Source organism: Glycine soja, chromosome 9, assembly GCF_004193775.1.
Source record: "Glycine soja cultivar W05 chromosome 9, ASM419377v2, whole genome shotgun sequence".
NCBI lineage: Eukaryota > Viridiplantae > Streptophyta > Magnoliopsida > Fabales > Fabaceae > Glycine > Glycine soja.
The window spans coordinates 4,332,380-4,352,032 of NC_041010.1; the positions used below are offsets into that span (position 1 = coordinate 4,332,380).

Consider the following 19,653-nt stretch of genomic DNA (forward strand, 5'->3'; position numbering starts at 1 on the left):
CAAAGAAAATGGAAAAAATAATTAAAATATAATAATTTGTTCAGAATACTTATTAGTGATATAATTCCTATATTAATTTATATTATGACTCAAATATACAGTTAACAACAAAAAAGGATAAGGAAGAATAAAAAATGATTATAATATTAAAATAAAACAAATTTTAATAATATTGAAATAAAATATAAATATTAAATATAAGGACAAAAATATATTTCGATATACTGATTTTTCATTTACTACAGTTTGTTAATGGTTGGGCTTATAACATTATAAAATTATTGTGAAGTATAAGGAAAAATTACAAATAATTAAAATATTTCAGTTGAAAAGAACAAAGGATAATGACAAATTAAAGTTATTACAAATATTAAAAGAAAATATTTTTATAATGAAAAATATATCAGGATAAAAATACTTTTTAATATATTTAACTTTTGTTTATTACTATTACTGTTAAAGTTACACATTCATAAAGAGTTTTGGTTTTCTAAAAGAATTGTTCGATTTTTTTTTTCAATTTAGTTTATTTTGGAACGGTTTAATTTGGTTCATTTTTTTTACACATCCTTAGGTTAAAGCAATTCACAACATTCATTAGCACAAGGCCAAGTGAGTTGGTATCATGCTTTGCAAAGAGAGTAATCAAGTTGCAAATGTTTTGACCTAGGATGGTTTAGGCCTTGAAGTTCCAAAATGTAAGTTTCATGTAGTTCCTGATCTTATTTGAAAGGTCAAACGTTGCTTGTATTAAGTTTCCTAGAAATTTCTAAGCCTTGCATGCAATAAAAAAAATATAAAAACTATATTGTTAATGTAAAAAAAAAAAAAAATAGGCATTCAAACACAAACTTTTATGTATAACATAAATTTACTAACTTTATAATTATTATTATCTTGAAAATTATACAAAATATAATTTCTAATCTAATTATTTTGGTGAAATTTCTAATCTAATTAATAGACAATATAAAAACTTTTACACCAATAATTTATACCTATTATTATACTCAGAAATAAAGCAGATTCCTTTTGCTTTCCTTTTTTTTTCTCCTTATTTATTTACTATTTACCGTGTGGGGTTTCTTTAACGGCTGTTAGGCAAGTTAGGTAGCAATAAAGTAATGAAAATAGTGAGAAAACGGTTATTATTTGGGTAAATAGCAGAAAGAAGGATAAAATAAGGAAAAAAATGAAAAGCTGATGAGGGTAAGATGAAAGAAAACCGTGGTCGCGTTGTCCTGCGGTATTCACTGAAAAGCAATGTGAGGATGAATGAATGAAAATGAAATACCGTTTGCTAAGAGCCCAAACCATGGCCTGCAACTTCAACTTCAACTGCCCACACGTGTTACCATCAGCAGGGAGTGGGACCCTATGCATGGAAATCACGTTTTCATTGCTCCAATTCATTCTCAATTTTTATATTATTTTTTATGGATTTCATAAATAAAATGTAAGATTTTTTTTTTGTTTTTTTTAATGATAATATTCCATTTAGATTCTTGAGAATATTTTTTCTTTCCCATGTCATACCCTAAAAAACATCACATAATTTTTCCTTTGTCTTCTTCTTTCTCTTCTCACGCCCTATGTTTTTCTCCTATTTCTCTCAGACCTTCTTCTCTTCTCTTTTTTCTCTCGTCGTCACCGAAGGTCGTCATGTTTGAAGCCGTTGCGCTTCCCTCCTCGTTTTTTATATGTTGTTCTTTGATTTGATGGATTTTATCTAGTTTTTTTTTTTTTTTTTTGAATCTGTTGTGTTGATATGGCTTGTGGTTTTTCTGTTCTTCCTTCTCACTCTCTTCTATTTTTTAGTTGATTTCCTCATAGATTAATTAGGAAGAGAAACATTAAAAAATATTTTTTGAGAAAAAAAGTTCTTAAAATACAATATTTAACATGGAGAACTCAATAAAAGGGATAGATATAGTGAACAAGACTTCTTAAGCTGAAGGAATTCTTATTAAAGATGTTCCCCGGTTCTTGGATTTGCTTTTCAAACACCTCTTGTTCTCTTTTTATCTATCTTTTAGCTTGGGTTTGATAAATGAGATGAGAGAAAAAAATAGGCCTGGGTGTTACATCTTCTACCCTCTATCTTAATTTAAATATTATATTTTTTTAAACCAAACACGTGTAGAAACTAAAAAATGTAATAATTTTTTTATTCTAATAAAATAGTTATACCATTTTCTTTTTTTTCATTTTACAATAAAAATAAATACATGTGTGAATTATTTATAAAGATTAAAAGATAATTGAAAGTATAATTGATAAAAGGATAATTAATGTGATTTTTAACTTAACCGATGACAAATACATAAATAGAAATAATTTTTTCAGAAATTCAACAATTAAAAAGGAATGGAGAGAGTATTAAACCAATACACTATTAGCAGTTGCACAATTATTTATTTAAGAAATAAATAAGTAATTAATCAAACCTTATAAAAATAGTTATATTAATTAATCTTAATTAATAATATCATAAATTAAAATTTTATTTTAAAAATATTCATAAACTTACATAATTTAAGTAATGGTTATATTAATTGATACTATTCATATTTAAAAAAAAAATCAATTATTTATATTGTTAATAAATCAATGAATGAATTCACTTGTATAACTAATGAATGAGACAGATTTTACAATAAATTAAAAATATAGATGCACTCATAAAAACACACGTAACAATGTTGTGTTTAATTTTTGTCATGATTGAGGCAAACTAATTAATGATAATCTCGTCGTTAGAAGAGTTAGTTGATATATGGCTCTACTTAAAGCAAGTTTGTCATGATTCAATCAATGGATTGCATGGTTGACACAAGGAAGTCAGGGATAAGCCCAAAGGTAGTTTGGTTCACCTAAGATCTCGTCATTAGATCTCACTAGCATAACATATAACTTAATATGCCAAAAAAAAAACATGTATACTACATCTTCGTTGTCACGAAGTTCTAGGGATTCATGTTCAAGACTATCCTTCCCTATGTATACAAGATGTCGATAAATAATATCAGCCACCTGTTTGGTATCTCCAACTCTAACCTTTTCATGAATTTTTTTTCCTTTAGGCACCAAATGTGATGTCTTGATTTATCCTAACAATTTTGGGGCATCATATATATTCAAAAGTGACCCCTTTAAAAGTTCTTATAATCTGACCATTGTAATACATTAAAATGAGCATAGAATGAGAGATGTGGATTAAAAATGATTAAATGAAGTGAACGTACGGTGGGTGTGGTGCTTAAAAACACTTGCATTTACTAAATAGGCAAACAAAATGAAAATCATTTTTTGTACTTGTACGTAGCTTGAGAACTGCTTCACCCAATGTTGGCTTGAGAAATTGAATTGGTTGTATTTATACACTGACGTAGCTAGAGGCACCACAAGCAAAGGTTAGTGCATGTTCAAAGATCATGCAAATGCTCCAAGTAGCAGACACGTACATGCATCCAGCTCTTATCGGAAAATATTATGCAGCCCAACAAATGATGGTCATCTCCCTATTAGTAAATGGAAGGAGCTAGTCTTTAGGTGCCACTACTCCATAAATGTTGACACCTTAATGTTACTTTTGCAATGGGGTATTTTGTCTCTGAGTGAGACAAGTCTTGAACTGTCTATCAATTCCCTAACGGGCAACACTTAGACTTATTAGGATAAGTTTCTTTAAAAATACTTTTTAAGAGAGAAAAATTAAAAAAAAATGAAATAAATTTTTTCATAAGTTAAAATGAATTTTCATTAGTTAATTAATCATATTATATTAATTAAATTGTAGATATCTCCCATCTTTTAAAAAAAATTATATGAGAGTCATTTTACAAATTAATTAATGAAAAGCTCATCTTAATTTATGTAAAAACTCATATCATTTTTTTTTCTTTTTTTCTTAGAATTATTTCTAAAAAAAACTTACCCAGAAATATATATATATATATATATATATATATATATATATATATATATATATATATATATATATATATATATATATATATATATATATATATATATATATATATATCTCAATGCAATGTGGTTTGTAAAGAGGTCCATCCTCTACAGTATGATCTGCAAGAACCTTAGGAGTCTCAGTAGGAACCTTAACATCATCCTTAAAAATAACAACCTATGCATCATCCTGAATAGGTTGAATAACATCAACAGCAACAAAATCAGCAAGCTTTACTGTCACTCTCTCTTTGCCTGACTTTGTACACAAAAGCAATGATGGGGGTACCCGCCCTGCAACATCAACATACACGCGTTCACCATCAATAATCTATGTGGATCATCCATACCTGAAATAAAAACAAATTATAATATTAAAATATCACAAAAAAATGTAATATATGGTAAAAGAAATATAAAAAGACAGTAACATTATAAAAAATTACAATATTAAGAAAACTTTGTAATACCACAAAAATAAAAGCAAATAAAAAGACAAAAAAAAACAGCATTATATAACAAATTATTATATTACCAAAAATTATAATATGACACAATATATATGAACCAAATTGTAAGGTATACAAAATAATCACAGAAATATTATTACAAAATAATTAATAATATCAAAATAAAATTGGAATTTGTAAATTTTCAAAACAGGTATACATTTTTGTTTTGGAGTTTTCCAAAAATGAAAACGAAAATGTATTAATAGTGAACAAAAAGGACAAAGGAGGTCAAAGGAGCTTACCATTGATCATGTTACCAAAATAGAAATGCATTTTGGTTGCATCATTTAATATAGTGAAGAAAAAGGACAAAGGAACTTACCTCTGATTTGGCTAGCAGAGAATACCACGATGGTGGGTTGCTCAGTGCAGTGGTTGGCTCGATGATGGCGAGCATAGCGATGGGTGGCCGGAGAGAAGAAAGAGTAGGGGATGGGAGAGGAGTTAGAAAGAGAAAGGGGGGGAGGTGAGGGTGAGATAAGTGAAGACAAAATAATGAGGGTGGTGGGAGAGGAAGGGGAGGGGGATAAAAGAGTAGTTTCAAACTTTTTTTAAAATGAGGGTGCATTTTGTAAAAAACAATGTGCTAATAACAATCACCCTCTATACACCAAGTCACTTGGCCCAATCTTGATACACTTCAACACCTTTACTTTGGAAGCTATCAATGTAACATAGGAAGCATGTGGCTTACATTTTCTAGTGAGTTGTATATAAAGAAAATTTAATTTCGCGTTTTTTTTTTCTAAATTCGAACCTTGGGATTTGAGAGTGATTTTAATGTTAGATGGTTGGTTGTCTTATTACTTGTACTACAATGGGAACATAAAAAATAAAACTCGTATTTAATTTATTAATAGCTATAGATTAGATGATCTCTTTCCCATTGGTATTGATTTAATTGGTCCCCCCTGTTTTTTGTTTTTTCTTTTTGGATTGTAATAAACTTAAGATGTGGCGCAGATGATTGATAGGGTTGTTGTTCAGTCAAAAAAATAAAGATTGACCAGTTGGAGTTGCCAATATAATTGGGATCTTCATCTCCATGGTGATGCGTCCCTTTCAATAAAAAAAATATATTAATAGAGAAACAAGTGTCGGTATATTTTTTAAAACAGTATTTTTTTTTCCAGCATTTCAATTACGTTTTGAAAGGTTCTTCTACTAAATTATTCGTGAATCTTGATGAATTATGATACGAATCCTAAGAACAATTCAAGAAGTATTATTTTTTTTGTTATGTTGCGATCACAGTTATAATTTTTTTCCGACATTATAAGCAGAACTTTTCTTAATGTACCCACGCTTCTCTTTACAGTTACACCCGATGATAGCTAGAGCCTAGTGAATAGTCATGATGTCAAGTCATACAGCATCTCCAAATCAAAAAGCTCTTGTGCTGCAGAAACTAAGGTATATGAGATGAACTTTTACTATCATTGAGTGTAAAAAGATTGTTATTAACAATTAACATACTGTTAATATATATATATATATATATATATATATATATATATATATATATATATATATATATATATATATATATATATATATATATTGTTATTGAATTTCTTAAATTTAATAAGGTTAAAAAAGGATGACAAGACGAGGGTACCAAGCTTGCTATTAATCATTTCATGCAATCATCTCTTTATTTAAGACCACAAGAAAAACCTTCAAACTCTAAAATATTTTAAGTAATACTTCAAAAAGATAATAAGTATCCGTTCGAACCTACGACTTACCAAGATAAAGAGATTCTATCTTAATCCACTCATTTCATAAAATCATATATTTTTTAAGACATGAAAATTCAAACTCAAGCATTTTAAGAACTAACATATGTCTATCTTCAAAGAGATGAGTGCAAGTTCGAACCTACGAGTCCACAACTTATGCGATAGAGATTTTGTCTTACTCCACTCAACCAACTCGTTGGTCTTTCATGCAACCATGCATCTCTACTTTAATCCACCTCTCAGATCGGACAAAAATTGGCTTCAGTTCTTAGGCACTAGTGCAGTCCATGAATGCAGTCTTCTGACTCAGCCTCACTTACCTATTCCAACTTGCAAGTTAACAGTATCTCCATGGCAACAATCAATAATGTTAAAAGTGGAATGGATTTGAATTAACATGATGACAAAATAGTTTATGAGTGATTCAAACAACCATGGTGAATTCTTATTTAATAAAATTGTCTTTCTCTCTTGAACATATCCTGTATCATGCTCCTAAACAACATTTTTTTTTACTTTAAACATATTATTGATTGGAAAAATGTTTGATGAACCCATTGTGTTATGAGACAACTAGGGAAAGAGAAAAAAAAATATAGGTATAATAAAATTTATGATATGATAAGAAAAATAAAAAAATAAAAGATGTTGATAGGTTTTTAAAATAAAAGAATATATGTGTATCATTATTCAATTGATTATTGTCATGGAAATACTGTTAACTTTCAACATTTTGTTCAATAATACTTTTAACATTATTCATGGACTGCATTCATGGATATGCTCCTAAACAACATGAGAGGATATCCAAAGTTTATACGATTTACTTTTAGGCTTTGGCAAATGCGAATCCGAATATGATTCCATTCATGTTCCCTTCTTTATTTTGACAGTTACATTTAAAACTTTGACCACCAATGCCAAGTCATATTCCTTTCTTTATGTTCAATCGTCTAACATCTGATTGGACATACTACAATGGTGAAAATTATTCGGCAAGAATTTGTATTTAAGTAGGATTCCCACATAGGGTCAAAGTGGGAAGAACTATCACTTCTAATTATTGTTTTAGTTTACGCGCTCCATGCATTGCAGTTGCAGCAACTCTACGTCCCAATACTCTATAAAATACTCAAACTGTTACTTTAAGTATGGAATCAAATACGTACTCCTTTCTTGCTGTCTCTTTCCATGTCCTTCTAATTAAAGAATCATTCACTAAAATGAATTGTTAAGAATATATTATCCTTCAAAAGAGATTTTTAGTTAGAAAGACAGCAAAATATAATTGCAACAAATTTGAATCCATAAAGCAGCAAGTATTAGGTAATCTTTTTTCCAACATCCAATATTGAGAGCTAAGCATTTGAGTGAGAATAATACATGCATGCATCGATATTTTATACTATAGTTCAATCTAAGTTGTCATGTAAGACAAATTTATTAAATTTTATAATAATTACCTTATAAGTCATCATACTAATAATGACTTTTAACATTCTAAAATGACTTGATGACATTTAAACTAACATTATATACCTATTAAATTCAAAAATAAAATCAGTCATAAGTTTTAATTTGACAGTGGCAAAGAACATGATAAACAACTTGGAGCCGTTTCCTGATAACAGGATAACTAAAACCAAAAATTCAATTACACAACTATAAGACACAAGCAACTAAAAGAAAAAGAGTTAACTCATGAATTAACTCAATAAATTAACCTATAATTACAAGCTATAATATCTATTTATTGCTTTACACAGTTACCATATCACTTATGATAGGTTTTCCAGAAATGACAAGGTTGCTAAACTGGCCGCCCAGACATCATTGTCTAGCACATGCTCTTGTGGAGAATGACTTATTCCTCCGCGACAACGCACAAACAGCATTCCCACCTGTTCAAATCCTCATTCATTGTCAGATTCTGCAGAGTAAATTACATCTCAAAAACTACAAACAGAATACAAAGATATGTCACCTTTGTTAAGTGAGATATTGCCATTGCATCATGCCCTGCTCCACTCATTAACGTTGGCACTTCATCTTGAATGTCACCCTCCATCTTCTTGAGTGCAGAATAAGCTGCAGACTTGAGCTGTGAACTCAGATCAGAATCACAAATCACAGCACCTGCATCATGCTGAAGTGAACACAACAAAGTCATAGATTGTAAGTACAATACACAAAACTTAAAAAACCAAAAGGTCAAACATACCATGTTGAATAATACAGGAAACTGCAAACCAAAAGAAGGCCAATCATACCTTGTGTTCAATAATACAGGAAACCGAACGCTTGTCACATATTTGGTAAATTTGTTTAGATAAATCATAGATAACAGCCTCGCGTCCAAGGTCATCAATTGCTCGTATATCCACGGTATATGTAACCTACAACAAGTCAAGACACTGTCAACATGGGCATAAACTAGCAAAAATAAGAAATGATGAAGCATGGCCACTTTGACATTCCAGGGTCAGTAGCATTTTAGAAATTCATCGCTTGCCTGGCCTGGAATGACATTACTGGCACTTGGCCATGTTGATATCTCTCCAACAGTACAAACAAGTGAGGTTGACAGTGATTTCACTGTTGAATCACTGCAATGACCATCATAAGAAAGGTATTCTTCAGGGTGTTTACAGAGGCTTTCCAAGACTACAATTTGTTCTGCTGCAGCAGCCATAGGATCCTGGCGCATCGACATTGGAACAGTTCCAGCATGACCTTGTGACCCTCTGACTGTAACCTGCATGGTTTTTTATGTATGAATTACAAACCAACATATACACAAGCAAGCACACATACACGTATAGCAAGAAATACAAGTAAACTGATCAAGAGCAGTGCGTAGATAGTTCTGTTGTTAAAAGTATCTTTTACAAACACTGATGTTGAAAATTTTATTTAGATACACCAGTCACCAAATCACAAAAGGTAGTTTGTGACGGATTTGGCTCCTCTGAAGTGAGTAAGGATTAAAGTAATAATCTTAGTCGTTGACAAGAACATCAACAGTTGACATTCCAACACATTCATGATTTGTTATGCATGTGCATATAATATCGACCATTGTTTTTCTCATTGACAACTGAGACAACTTACTTTACCCTCTAAAGTGGGTTATTTTAAAGGAGACAGATCCTTTGGTGACAAGTTCACATCATATGTTTCACATGCATGAAAAGACTAAAGTCTTTTTGTTTGCAAGACCATTTGAATAGTAAGTTGTATCTTGTTCACATCATAGGGAACAACCATAACTGAAACAAGCAACAATGAGTATTAGAACAAACCATAGCAAATCTTATTTGTATACCTTCAATCGTGTCTGCCCAGCTATGCCTTTAACCACACCAAGTGGGAAACCAACTTGTTCTAGCACAGGACCCTGCTCAATGTGAACCTACAGCAAGTAATAAACACACAAGCAAATTTTAATGAGCTTAATGGTCAAATTGTTGAGCAAAACAGGATTATAGATGAAGAATGCAAACGTTTATTATACCTCAACATAGCCCCAAACAGACTTTGGGTCATACTTGAGCTTTAAAAGACTTTCTTCTGTAATGTCTATTGAGTTCTCCTTAAGAAAATCTTTAATCATCACCTCCCTGAAAGAGGTCTATGAATAAATATATTGACCATAAATAATTTTACCATAAAATGTAACCAGAAAGTTGCTAGGTGAAACCTCTTATCAGATATCTCCAATGTTGTGCCAGGCAAAATACCAGCTATAGCACCACTGCCCAAGAAAGTAGTTTGAAATCTAACACCCTCTTCATCACTAAATGCAATCACCTGCAGCATTAGAAAGATAAAATGTCATCAACAAAACAGTAGCATAGTTTCAACATTTCCATGTACATCTTTTAGACAATCTTTTTTCTCAGTGAGCACAAACCAGTACTCTTTTATTGCGAAATTATATCAGTTACTTGACTAACCTCAACGGGGCGCTTTAGCTTTTGTAGCTTTCCATTGACATGCATAGCCTTCAAGGCAGATATTGCAGAGACAATTCCTAGTGATCCATCAAACATCCCAGCATCAACAACAGTGTCCTAGTATCCATCATTAAAATGGATCATCACTATTGTCAAGGAAAGCTTCAATTTTGTTTTTACATAAATTGCAGGAATAAATGCCTCACCATGTGAGATCCAATCAATAAAGCTTCAGCATTTGCATTAGCACCATCAACGCGACCATGTACATTTCCCATTTGGTCCACCCAACTGCAAATAACAACAAAAGCATCAGTCATGTCCTCAGAAAAATTATTCAGAGTTGAACAAGTTAGAAGGCTAACGTTCTCAAACCAGCATCCTCCATCCATTTACGAATAAGATTGATTGCCCTCATGGATGCAGGACTCAAGAATGTCCTCTCCAAATAACCGCTAGCATCACTCACCTGTATTATATCCAAAAAGCAACATTAACTTCCAAGAACAATAAACAATTCATGGTCCACCAGCCAATGAATGAGAATAATCAGCACAGTGAATTTTGACTATGAAGTTATGTGCATTTTCCTGTAAGGATCTGGATCATTGAGGTCAAGAACAGAGATTCATACGCACTATTTTGACTATGAATAGAAATATTATTATAAATGAAAAATTATCAGACAAAGTAAAGCTGAGTTTAGATTAAGTACCTTCCCAAGCTCATAAAGCCTTGCCACTGCCTCGTCTCTTAGAATCTGTGGAAACAAATCATCTCTTTTTTCTAAATCTCCTGTCTCAATACCTAATCATTTCATTTCAAAATAGGTACTTAGCCCATTCACGCAATCAATCACATCCATCAACAAGAACTAACAAAGCTAACTTGTGCTTCCCGTTTTCTTTTCCCCTTTTTTTAAATACTTTAATCAAGCCATACACACAATTTCTCATTACAAATTAAGAAGAAGAAAAAAACATTTGTCACCATCAAAAAACAAGATACTTAATTACTTACATCATCCTCATTCTCTTTTGCTAACTAATTTAATTTCAAAATCTGGCCCCCATAAAGCAGTAGCATACCCATTCCAAAAAACTCAGATGTCCCAGTCAGAGTATTAAATTATTATTATTATTATTATTATTATTATTATTAATCATCTTGTCAAACAAGCATCTCCAGTGAACTAACAAGTGTCATGAATTGACCCATTAGAACCACTTTATATATATATATATATATATATATATAAGAACCACACAAAAAACACAATTTTTTTCTGATCTCTCTCTTCTAAGTCCTCACGCAAAACACAATCTCCATTTGAAACATGTGTCAACTCATCAACAGGCCCAACACAAGCCCAGAAAGGCACACCCAGAGAGAGGGGTCAAAGGAAAAGAATCACAATCCAAGGACCCACATGAATATTTTATAAAAAAAAGAAGTTTTTTTTTTTGCGCTTGGTGGTGACTCAGAGAGATTCAAGGTGACGCCATAAACGGGAGAATCTCAACCGTCACCACGCTTAGATGGCGTTTTGTTTCTGTTAAGTGTGCCTTCTCTGGGCTCTGTTGAGGTGCTGTTGCATCGAAATCTGAGAGAGAGAGAGAGAGAGAGGAAAAAAAGAGATCTTGTGCTAACATCATGAAAACGGAATCTGAATCCTTAAAAGGGTGTCTTTGCACTCCACCCAGAAACTCAAAAACCTTTGCTTTTTCTGAGATAACAATAAAAGACAACAAAAAAAGAAGAAAAACAATAAAAACAAAAATAAGAAGAAGAGAAAAGAATTACCAGAGAACATGGAAACACAGGAAGGAGCCGAGAGGAGACAGAAGAGGAGGAAACAAGAGTGAAGGAAGAAAGTGTTGGAGGCAGTGGCAGAAGACATGGTTGTGGTTGTGGTGGAAAAAGCAAAAGAAGCAGAAGAAGCTGAAGCTAAAACAAACTGAAAGAGTTTAGTTTTAGCTTAGCTTAGCTAGCCACCAATGCTTCCCAATCTCAAGGGACCGAATGAAGGCACAGCAGGGAATAATATGAAAAAATTTGTGGTGGCGGCTCACCAACGAGGCCCGTGACATGCACGAGCGATGTTGCATTGTGGTGGGACCCACCCCACACCCTTCCCTCCCTCCCTTATATAAGTGTTTTAGTATTGCTTTTGCTTTTCCATTTCCATGTTTTCGCAGCTGCAATTCTCCTCACGTAACTCCCTTTTTCGACCCCTATTCACCTTTAAGCTAATTACCACATTATATTAAAAATATCAATTACTACATTCTACACAAGTACTACACCTCTCATACATTTTTCTACTTTAATTCAAATTTGTTCAAAATTATAATGATACATTTTAACACGTTTTCTACTTAAAATTTATTAAAATATATTTTTCATTCATATATCAGTCATTTTTGTTTCTAGTCTTGTTCCACAATAGGGTTTCCCGATTAGGGTTACTGGTCTTTTACTCTTCTACCCTTGCTCTTGGATGAGGTATGAATTATATAATGTTTTTTAATTATATGTGGTAAGATCTTAATGTACCTTATATCCATGATTTTTGGAAATAATATATAATCAGGTAAAATATGATTGGACACTGTAAGAAAAATGATTAGATATGATTAAAATATAGTTATGATATGATTGATATATAACCTAAAATATTATTAGATTTTCTAAGATTATAAATATAAAATAGTGAGTTGATTAACCGGTGTAATTGAATTCTATATGTTTGGATTGGGTTAATCGTCACACGACCAATCGAATTAGGTCATCTGATTCGTTCCTCCTGGCTCGGCCAATTGGATACGGAAGGATACATAACCTCAAGTATGTTAGTACGAAGAGTCAAAAGCATGAAGTCATTGACTATTGGACTCGGCCTAGTAAAGACTAGAGGATACTAGTCTCTAAACAATAATTTCATCCATCTTAGTCTTTATATATATTTTTCCTCTCTTCTATTTTTTTTATTTTTCATCTCTTATATTAAGTATCATTATTAAGTGATGACGTGGCAGCTACGTGTCAAATTCCAAGGTAAATTTTGTTTTTAGTCACTTGTCTTTTTACAAAAATTACTTTTAGTCCTACAATCTTTTACAATATTTATTTTTAGTCCCTCGATATTTTTTTTACTAGTCTTAGTCTTTCAATAGTTTTTCATCATTATTAGTCCCTCAACAAATTTTGACAAATTTTAGTCCTCATCAATTATCATTATTAAGCAATGATAGTGGCTCAAGACATTTTTTTATGATTCTATGGTGCTACAATTTTATTTTTTTTTGACAATGTAAAATTACTAGAAAAAATAGTTATTGTTATGTGACTAATCTCTAAGGAAGTAGAGTACCAACTAGTGGGGTCAAGGATTGGGTCCTAAAGGGTTTGAAAAAGTTTATAAGTTGCATTTCTTATTTTTTTTTTAATTTCACTCCCATGAATCATGTTTTAGCAATTTTACACCATTAGACAAATTGTAGCGCCTTAGAACTATTAGAAAATGTCTTGAATTGTCAATATTGTATCATGTAACTATTACATCATATTAGTAGTATAATAATGTTTGACAAAAATGGTAATGACTTGTGTTTCTTAATCAAGTGGTCGAGAATTTAAATCATGGTTGGTCATTGGATACGAAATAAATCATGTTGGGAGAAGAATACTCACCTTGCATGCGCTCATTGTTCCCAACGAAGATTAGTTACCGTTTTTTACGGGAGCTACTTGATACCAGTACCATGATACTTGATGAAAAGGACTTGAGGGATTAAGACCAATAAAAAAATTATTGAGAGACTAAGATTGATTGAAACAATTGTTGACAGAGTAGAAGTGAATTTTGTAACCTGAATGCCTAAAAACATAATTTATCTCAAACATGTAGTTGTCAAATTAAATTAGTAAGCCACATAACAAGTTACACGATTGTCATGTCATCACTTAATAGTAATACTTGATAATAGAGACTAGAAACATAACGAAATATATATATATATATATATAGGAATTAAGATGGATTAAAATTTTGTTTTGAGATTAAAAACAAAAATCACAAAAATTTGAAAAAACAAAAAAGTATTTTATGCTAAAAAAGATAGAATCATACATTTTAACACAGTTTCTACTTTAGTTAAATTTTATTTAAAAAATTACAAAATCATATATGTGAGTAGGATCAATTCAACATATTCTCAAGTTTAAAGTGACTTTTGAGGTGTGACTTTCTAAAAATTAATACAAGTAACAAAAACTTTAAGGGTCTTATAGAAAATAATAATAGTCTAAGACAAAGATTTGAAATGTCTTATATATGAGTCAACATGAGTGAAACTCATTAAATAAGAAATGAATTTTTTAAAAATTTTAATCAATAATAAATAATATATTCAAAAGAATATATTGATAGTTTTTTATTTTTTATTATTTACTAACTCATTTTTTTTACACATTTTTTCTTATAAGTTAAATTTATGTGAATTCCACTAAAAATAATAAAAATAATATGATAAGTCTCATTCTCAAATTAATAGGACCAATATGAATATCGCTTCATGATAGATTCACGGAGTGTGTGTTACACATAATATTAGAAAGTGTGTGATCTGTTGAAAAAAAAGAGTGTTAATAGAATCTTTCCCTAATTTTATTATTAAAATTTAATTTAAATACATAGGAACTGTAAATTTTTATATGTTGTGAATAAATTATAAATTTTCACTTATAATAAAAATTATTAATTTTTATTGAATACTTTAGCTAACAGTCACGTGTAAAATATTTTTTAATTGATTGAAATTGTAATAACATTTATATTTGTTGTACATAAAAAATTAAACTACTATTATTATTATTATTATTAAGATTTAGTGACCTCACAAAAATATTGTTTAATAAATACATTAATAGTTTTAAATACAATTTTTTATAATTTTTTAGTTTTAGTATTAGGAATAATTTATCTTAATTATACAATTTTTAGCATATTTCAGTAAATTTATTGTTCTAACTCATTAAAAAAATTAAATAATTATTTATAAAAATTTCGTAGTCACAATTTATGTTTATGATATATATTCTTATATTACTCAAATTATTTCCTCACATGCATTCTTATAATTAGTGTCTGGAAAATACTAGTGATTAGTGGAGTAATTCTCTTTGTATTATTTTCCTGCTCCGGGTTGAAAAAGATGTCTCTGGTCGCGTCTTTTTAATTATTTCTGGTGTAATAATTAGTGTCTTTTACTGAGTGCTAAGTCTATAATTTACTGGATCAAAAAGTCTATGATTTAGATTTTTTATTATTATAATTTTTTAATTTAAAAAATATTAAATAATTTTGTACATAAATATTTAAAAATGCATATTAAACATATTAAACTCATAAAAATAACTAATTTTTTTTATAAATAATTTATGTAATTCTATTCTATATATTTTATCTTCATTCATATAAGCAAGTTAAAAATGTTATTTTTATAAATACATTTGTATTTAATTTATGATAGTTTATTAGTGAAGTTTGAGCAGAAAAGTGTGTTTTTAACATGCTCGTAGATATTTTTTAGGTGAGAAAATTTACTCAATTTAAGTAGGGTTATTAACTTATTATTAACAATACAAATTTCTTTTTAAGTATTTAACATAATTATATATCTATTTTTTTAATATTTAACACAATTATATATCTAAAATTTTAATTTGAGATTATTGATTAAACTTAAATAATTTTGGGTTAGTTAATCCACACATTTTGTTGTTGAAATGAAAAATTAAAAAAAATATCAAAATTTTATTCAAAATTATTCAAGACAAAAATGAAAATTTAAGGGACTATTTGGTTCAAAGACAGATAGAGAGGAGGGAGAGATTTTAATTAGACATTATATGTTTGGTTAAGAAGACAGGGGAAGAGACAAAACATATTACAATAATGTTGAAAACTGAGTGCCTAGTGGCTATTGCATCAGCAAAAATATGAACTTAAGGCGACTCATTTACACTCTTACCGGAAAAAAAAAAACCCAGAAATGTAATTAAGCCACTTGAATTTTCTGCAGTGAAACAATAAGTACAGAGAGGGCAGTTTTAAATTTCATCACACTTCTCATTATTAATTAAATAAAATATTAATAAAAATAAAACAAAGAAAAGTATGTGATATAAAATTTAACTGCACTCTTTCTCTTTCTGTAGTTATTTTTTACTGCTGGAGATCCAGGATCCGTAAACCCCAAGAAGAAACATTAATATGACAACGCCAGCAATGGCGCCCTGACATTGAATTCTCTCTCAACCTCTACTCCTTATTTTCCAACTCTATTGTCCCAAACTCATCAGCATTTGCAGTAAATTCGTTCAAGATACTTTGCGGTGTCTCAAATATCTTCCTTTAAAAAGAAAATCTCTACGGTGTGTTTGGATGAAGCAATTTAATAATAAAATTTATTTTTTTAAAGAATTTAAAATGATTCATGATAAAATAGTTTGTATGGATAGAATATTTGAAATGAGATTTAATTTTTGGTATTTTTATGAATCATTTTGATTGACTAAAATAGTGAGATTTCAAATTCTCTCAAAAAGTATGAAATTTGAAATTTTTTTTGAAGATGCCCACTCTAACTCACGTTTTTGCTCGCGACTTTTTCTCGCTCAACACTCACATCTACGGATGATCAAAGTTTTTACGGCCGATATCGACATAAGTTGTTTTTCACTGACATTGGCCGAGGTTTTTTCGGTCATAATTTTTTTGTATGATGTCAACCAAAGCTATTTTTTGTCGATATCGATTAAGATTTTTTTTAGATGATGTCTGTTAGGGTTATTTTCTCACTGACGTCAGTTGTGGGAAATTTTTGCTAACGTCGACCAAGGATTTTTTGGGTCGTTGTCATCCAGGTTTTTTTAGTTAATGTTAATTATGATTTTTTTGGTCGACGTTGACTAGATTTTTTCTACAGACATCGGTCATGAATAACTTTTGAGTAGACATCTGTTAGAATTTTTCAGTTGACGTCAGCTAGATTTTTCCAGCCAACATCAGCAAAAATTATTTTTTAGCCAATATCGACTATGATTATTTTTTAGCCGATGTTAGCTAGGGTGTTTTGGCTTATGTCAACTAGATTTTCTTAGCTAATGTCAGTTAGGATTTTTTTGCTGACATTGACTATGGTTTTCTGGCTGACATAAGCCAGAGCTATTTCTTAACCACATTAGCTAGGTTTTTTGGTTGATGTTGGTTAGAGTTTTTTTTGCTAACATCAGCTAAGTATTTTTTATCAACATTGGGCATGACTATTTTTAGTTGACATCGACTAGGTTCTTATAGTTGACATCCACTAGATTTTTTTTCGGTCGACATTGGTCAAAGCTATTTTTTAGCCAACATCAGCCAAGACTATTTTATAGCCGATGTTGGGTAGGGTTTTTTGTTCGACATTGGTCAGGGCTATTTTTTAGTCAACTTCGACTAGGGATTTTTCGGCCAACGTTGACCAATGATGTTTTTCAGCCGACATCGGGTAGGTTCTATTAGTCGGCATCGACCAAACTATTTTTTAGCCAATATTAGGTAGATTTTTTTGTTAATGCTTGCTAGGATTTTTTAGACCGACGTTAGCTAAAAATAGTCTTAGTTAATGTCGTTCGAAAAGACCCTAACCGATGTCGGCCAAACAAATCCTAATCGACGTTGGTAAATTATTAATATTTTGTATTTATAAATTATTAAAAATTGAAAATATTTTTTAATTAATATTTCAAAATTAGATTGTGTTTATTTTCTATAAAGTTTAATATTAAAATTTCATCTATTTAAAATATAAAATTGAAATTTTGCATATGGAGGAAATTAAATTGCCCTATCCAAACAAAGAATTTAAAATCGAAGAAATTTAAATTGATTTATCCAAACAAAACATTTGAAAAATGAAAGAAATTAAAATTAAAGCAATTCAAATTTTAAATATTTTAAATTCCTTAAAATTTTGAAATTCCTTATCCAAACACAAGGTTAATGTCTAATTTATCCCATCGTCATCTCCTTTCATCCGCATTTCAAAATCACATCTCATCTTCTTTTTCATAAAAAAAAGTCACCACCCTACTATTATAGCTAATCAATGCAAACCCAAATAAGCAAACCAAGTTCTCTACATGGTATAAATTATTCTAATTCATACGAAATGTAATTCTTTCTAACAAAACCTAGTGACAAACAAGCAATCAATTATAATGCTTGGATGAATTTTCTATTAAGTAATTGTAAGACAAGAAAATAAGAAAGTATAAAATAACTTAAGTATTTCTCATAAGTTAAAATCAATTAATCTATTTCAACTTTTGCAAATGTCTTTTCATTCAACTTCCTAAAAATGTGATTTTACTTTATACATAAGTTAATTTTAATTTATAAAAATTAATTCACACTACTAAATAAAAAGGTTTTTCACGTCGCAACATCAACGACGGTTTTATCAAAATCGTCTTAAAAAAATTCACGATAACATTTTTGTAATTAAAATGACTCATTAACGACGGTTTATGAAAAACCCAGCATTATGTTTGGTGAGTTAAGGATTATTTTTAAAGCAACCGTTGTAGTTATTTTGTATCCTATAATTAAAAGTTTTAATTTCTCTCAATCATTGAACTATTAACTCAATTTCACTCTCGTGTCCAACCCTGAAACCCTGCAGTCTCGCGCCCAACCCTTGGCGCCCTGAAATTCCTAAGTCTCGCACCGTCGTCGTTTCACCTTTGTGCTGGCACACTGCGTCACCATTGCTCTTGCGTTGTCGTCAACATTGAAGTTGTGAACCCTCACTCTCACGTTCGCCTCTACCATACCAAATCAGAGGGGTCCAAAACGCCGCTTCGATTCGGTCTCCATGGGGTCAAGAACGACATAGTTGGTTTTCACCTTCTTCAATCTATAATCTCTCTCAACTCTAACTCTCTTCTTTGCATTGCAATTTCAGCTTTTAATCCTTTTGCGTTTTCCTCACATACTCTTTCTGACTGCTTTATTCGATTTCACCTACTAGTTATTTCCCCTTTGTAATTAGGGTTTCATTTAAAATAAAATCCTTTGATTGAAAATAATCTAAATTCTTAACGTTCCAAACATATTTATAAGTTCAGTTTGTTGTAACTCTACCCTGTATTTTTTTCCTTGTATTTGTGATTTTTAGACAAGGAGAACAGATGAAGCAATTAAGAGGCAAATCCTGTCTAGGTATGACAATTCGGATTGAAATACTTTGTTGTAGATTGTAGTCTAGTTGCTTATAGAATGTTTCGAAAGTTAAAGCTATTTCAATGATAATATTACATGGAGCCTTCTGTTTCATTAGTGGTGAGTGGTTAGTTAACTTTGTATAATTGGTTTTTAGGCGCAAATCATATACATCACCATATGCGTGGCATGAGATTGGA

At 30.4% G+C, this 19,653-nt stretch overlaps 1 protein-coding gene across 2 annotated transcripts; it reads right to left on the reverse strand.

Annotated features, from left to right (window-relative positions):
- Window positions 1-7,745: 7,745 nt before the first annotated feature.
- LOC114367846 (allantoate deiminase 2) lies at window positions 7,746-12,216 on the reverse strand. 2 transcript variants are annotated; one of them, XM_028325057.1, is made up of 12 exons: window positions 11,986-12,216; window positions 10,898-10,989; window positions 10,548-10,651; window positions 10,389-10,473; window positions 10,183-10,299; window positions 9,927-10,036; window positions 9,741-9,846; window positions 9,552-9,638; window positions 8,739-8,981; window positions 8,497-8,622; window positions 8,211-8,372; window positions 7,746-8,127 (listed from the first exon to the last, which is right to left on the reverse strand). In XM_028325057.1, exons 1-12 carry the CDS (start codon window positions 12,080-12,082, stop codon window positions 8,005-8,007), a joined length of 1,452 nt encoding a protein of 483 aa, XP_028180858.1. In that variant the 5' UTR covers window positions 12,083-12,216; the 3' UTR covers window positions 7,746-8,004. The 2 variants fall into 2 exon arrangements, with proteins under 2 accessions (XP_028180858.1, XP_028180859.1); XM_028325058.1 differs by having other exon boundaries at window positions 10,898-10,942; window positions 11,986-12,128.
- Between the last annotated feature and the right edge of the window lie 7,437 nt (window positions 12,217-19,653).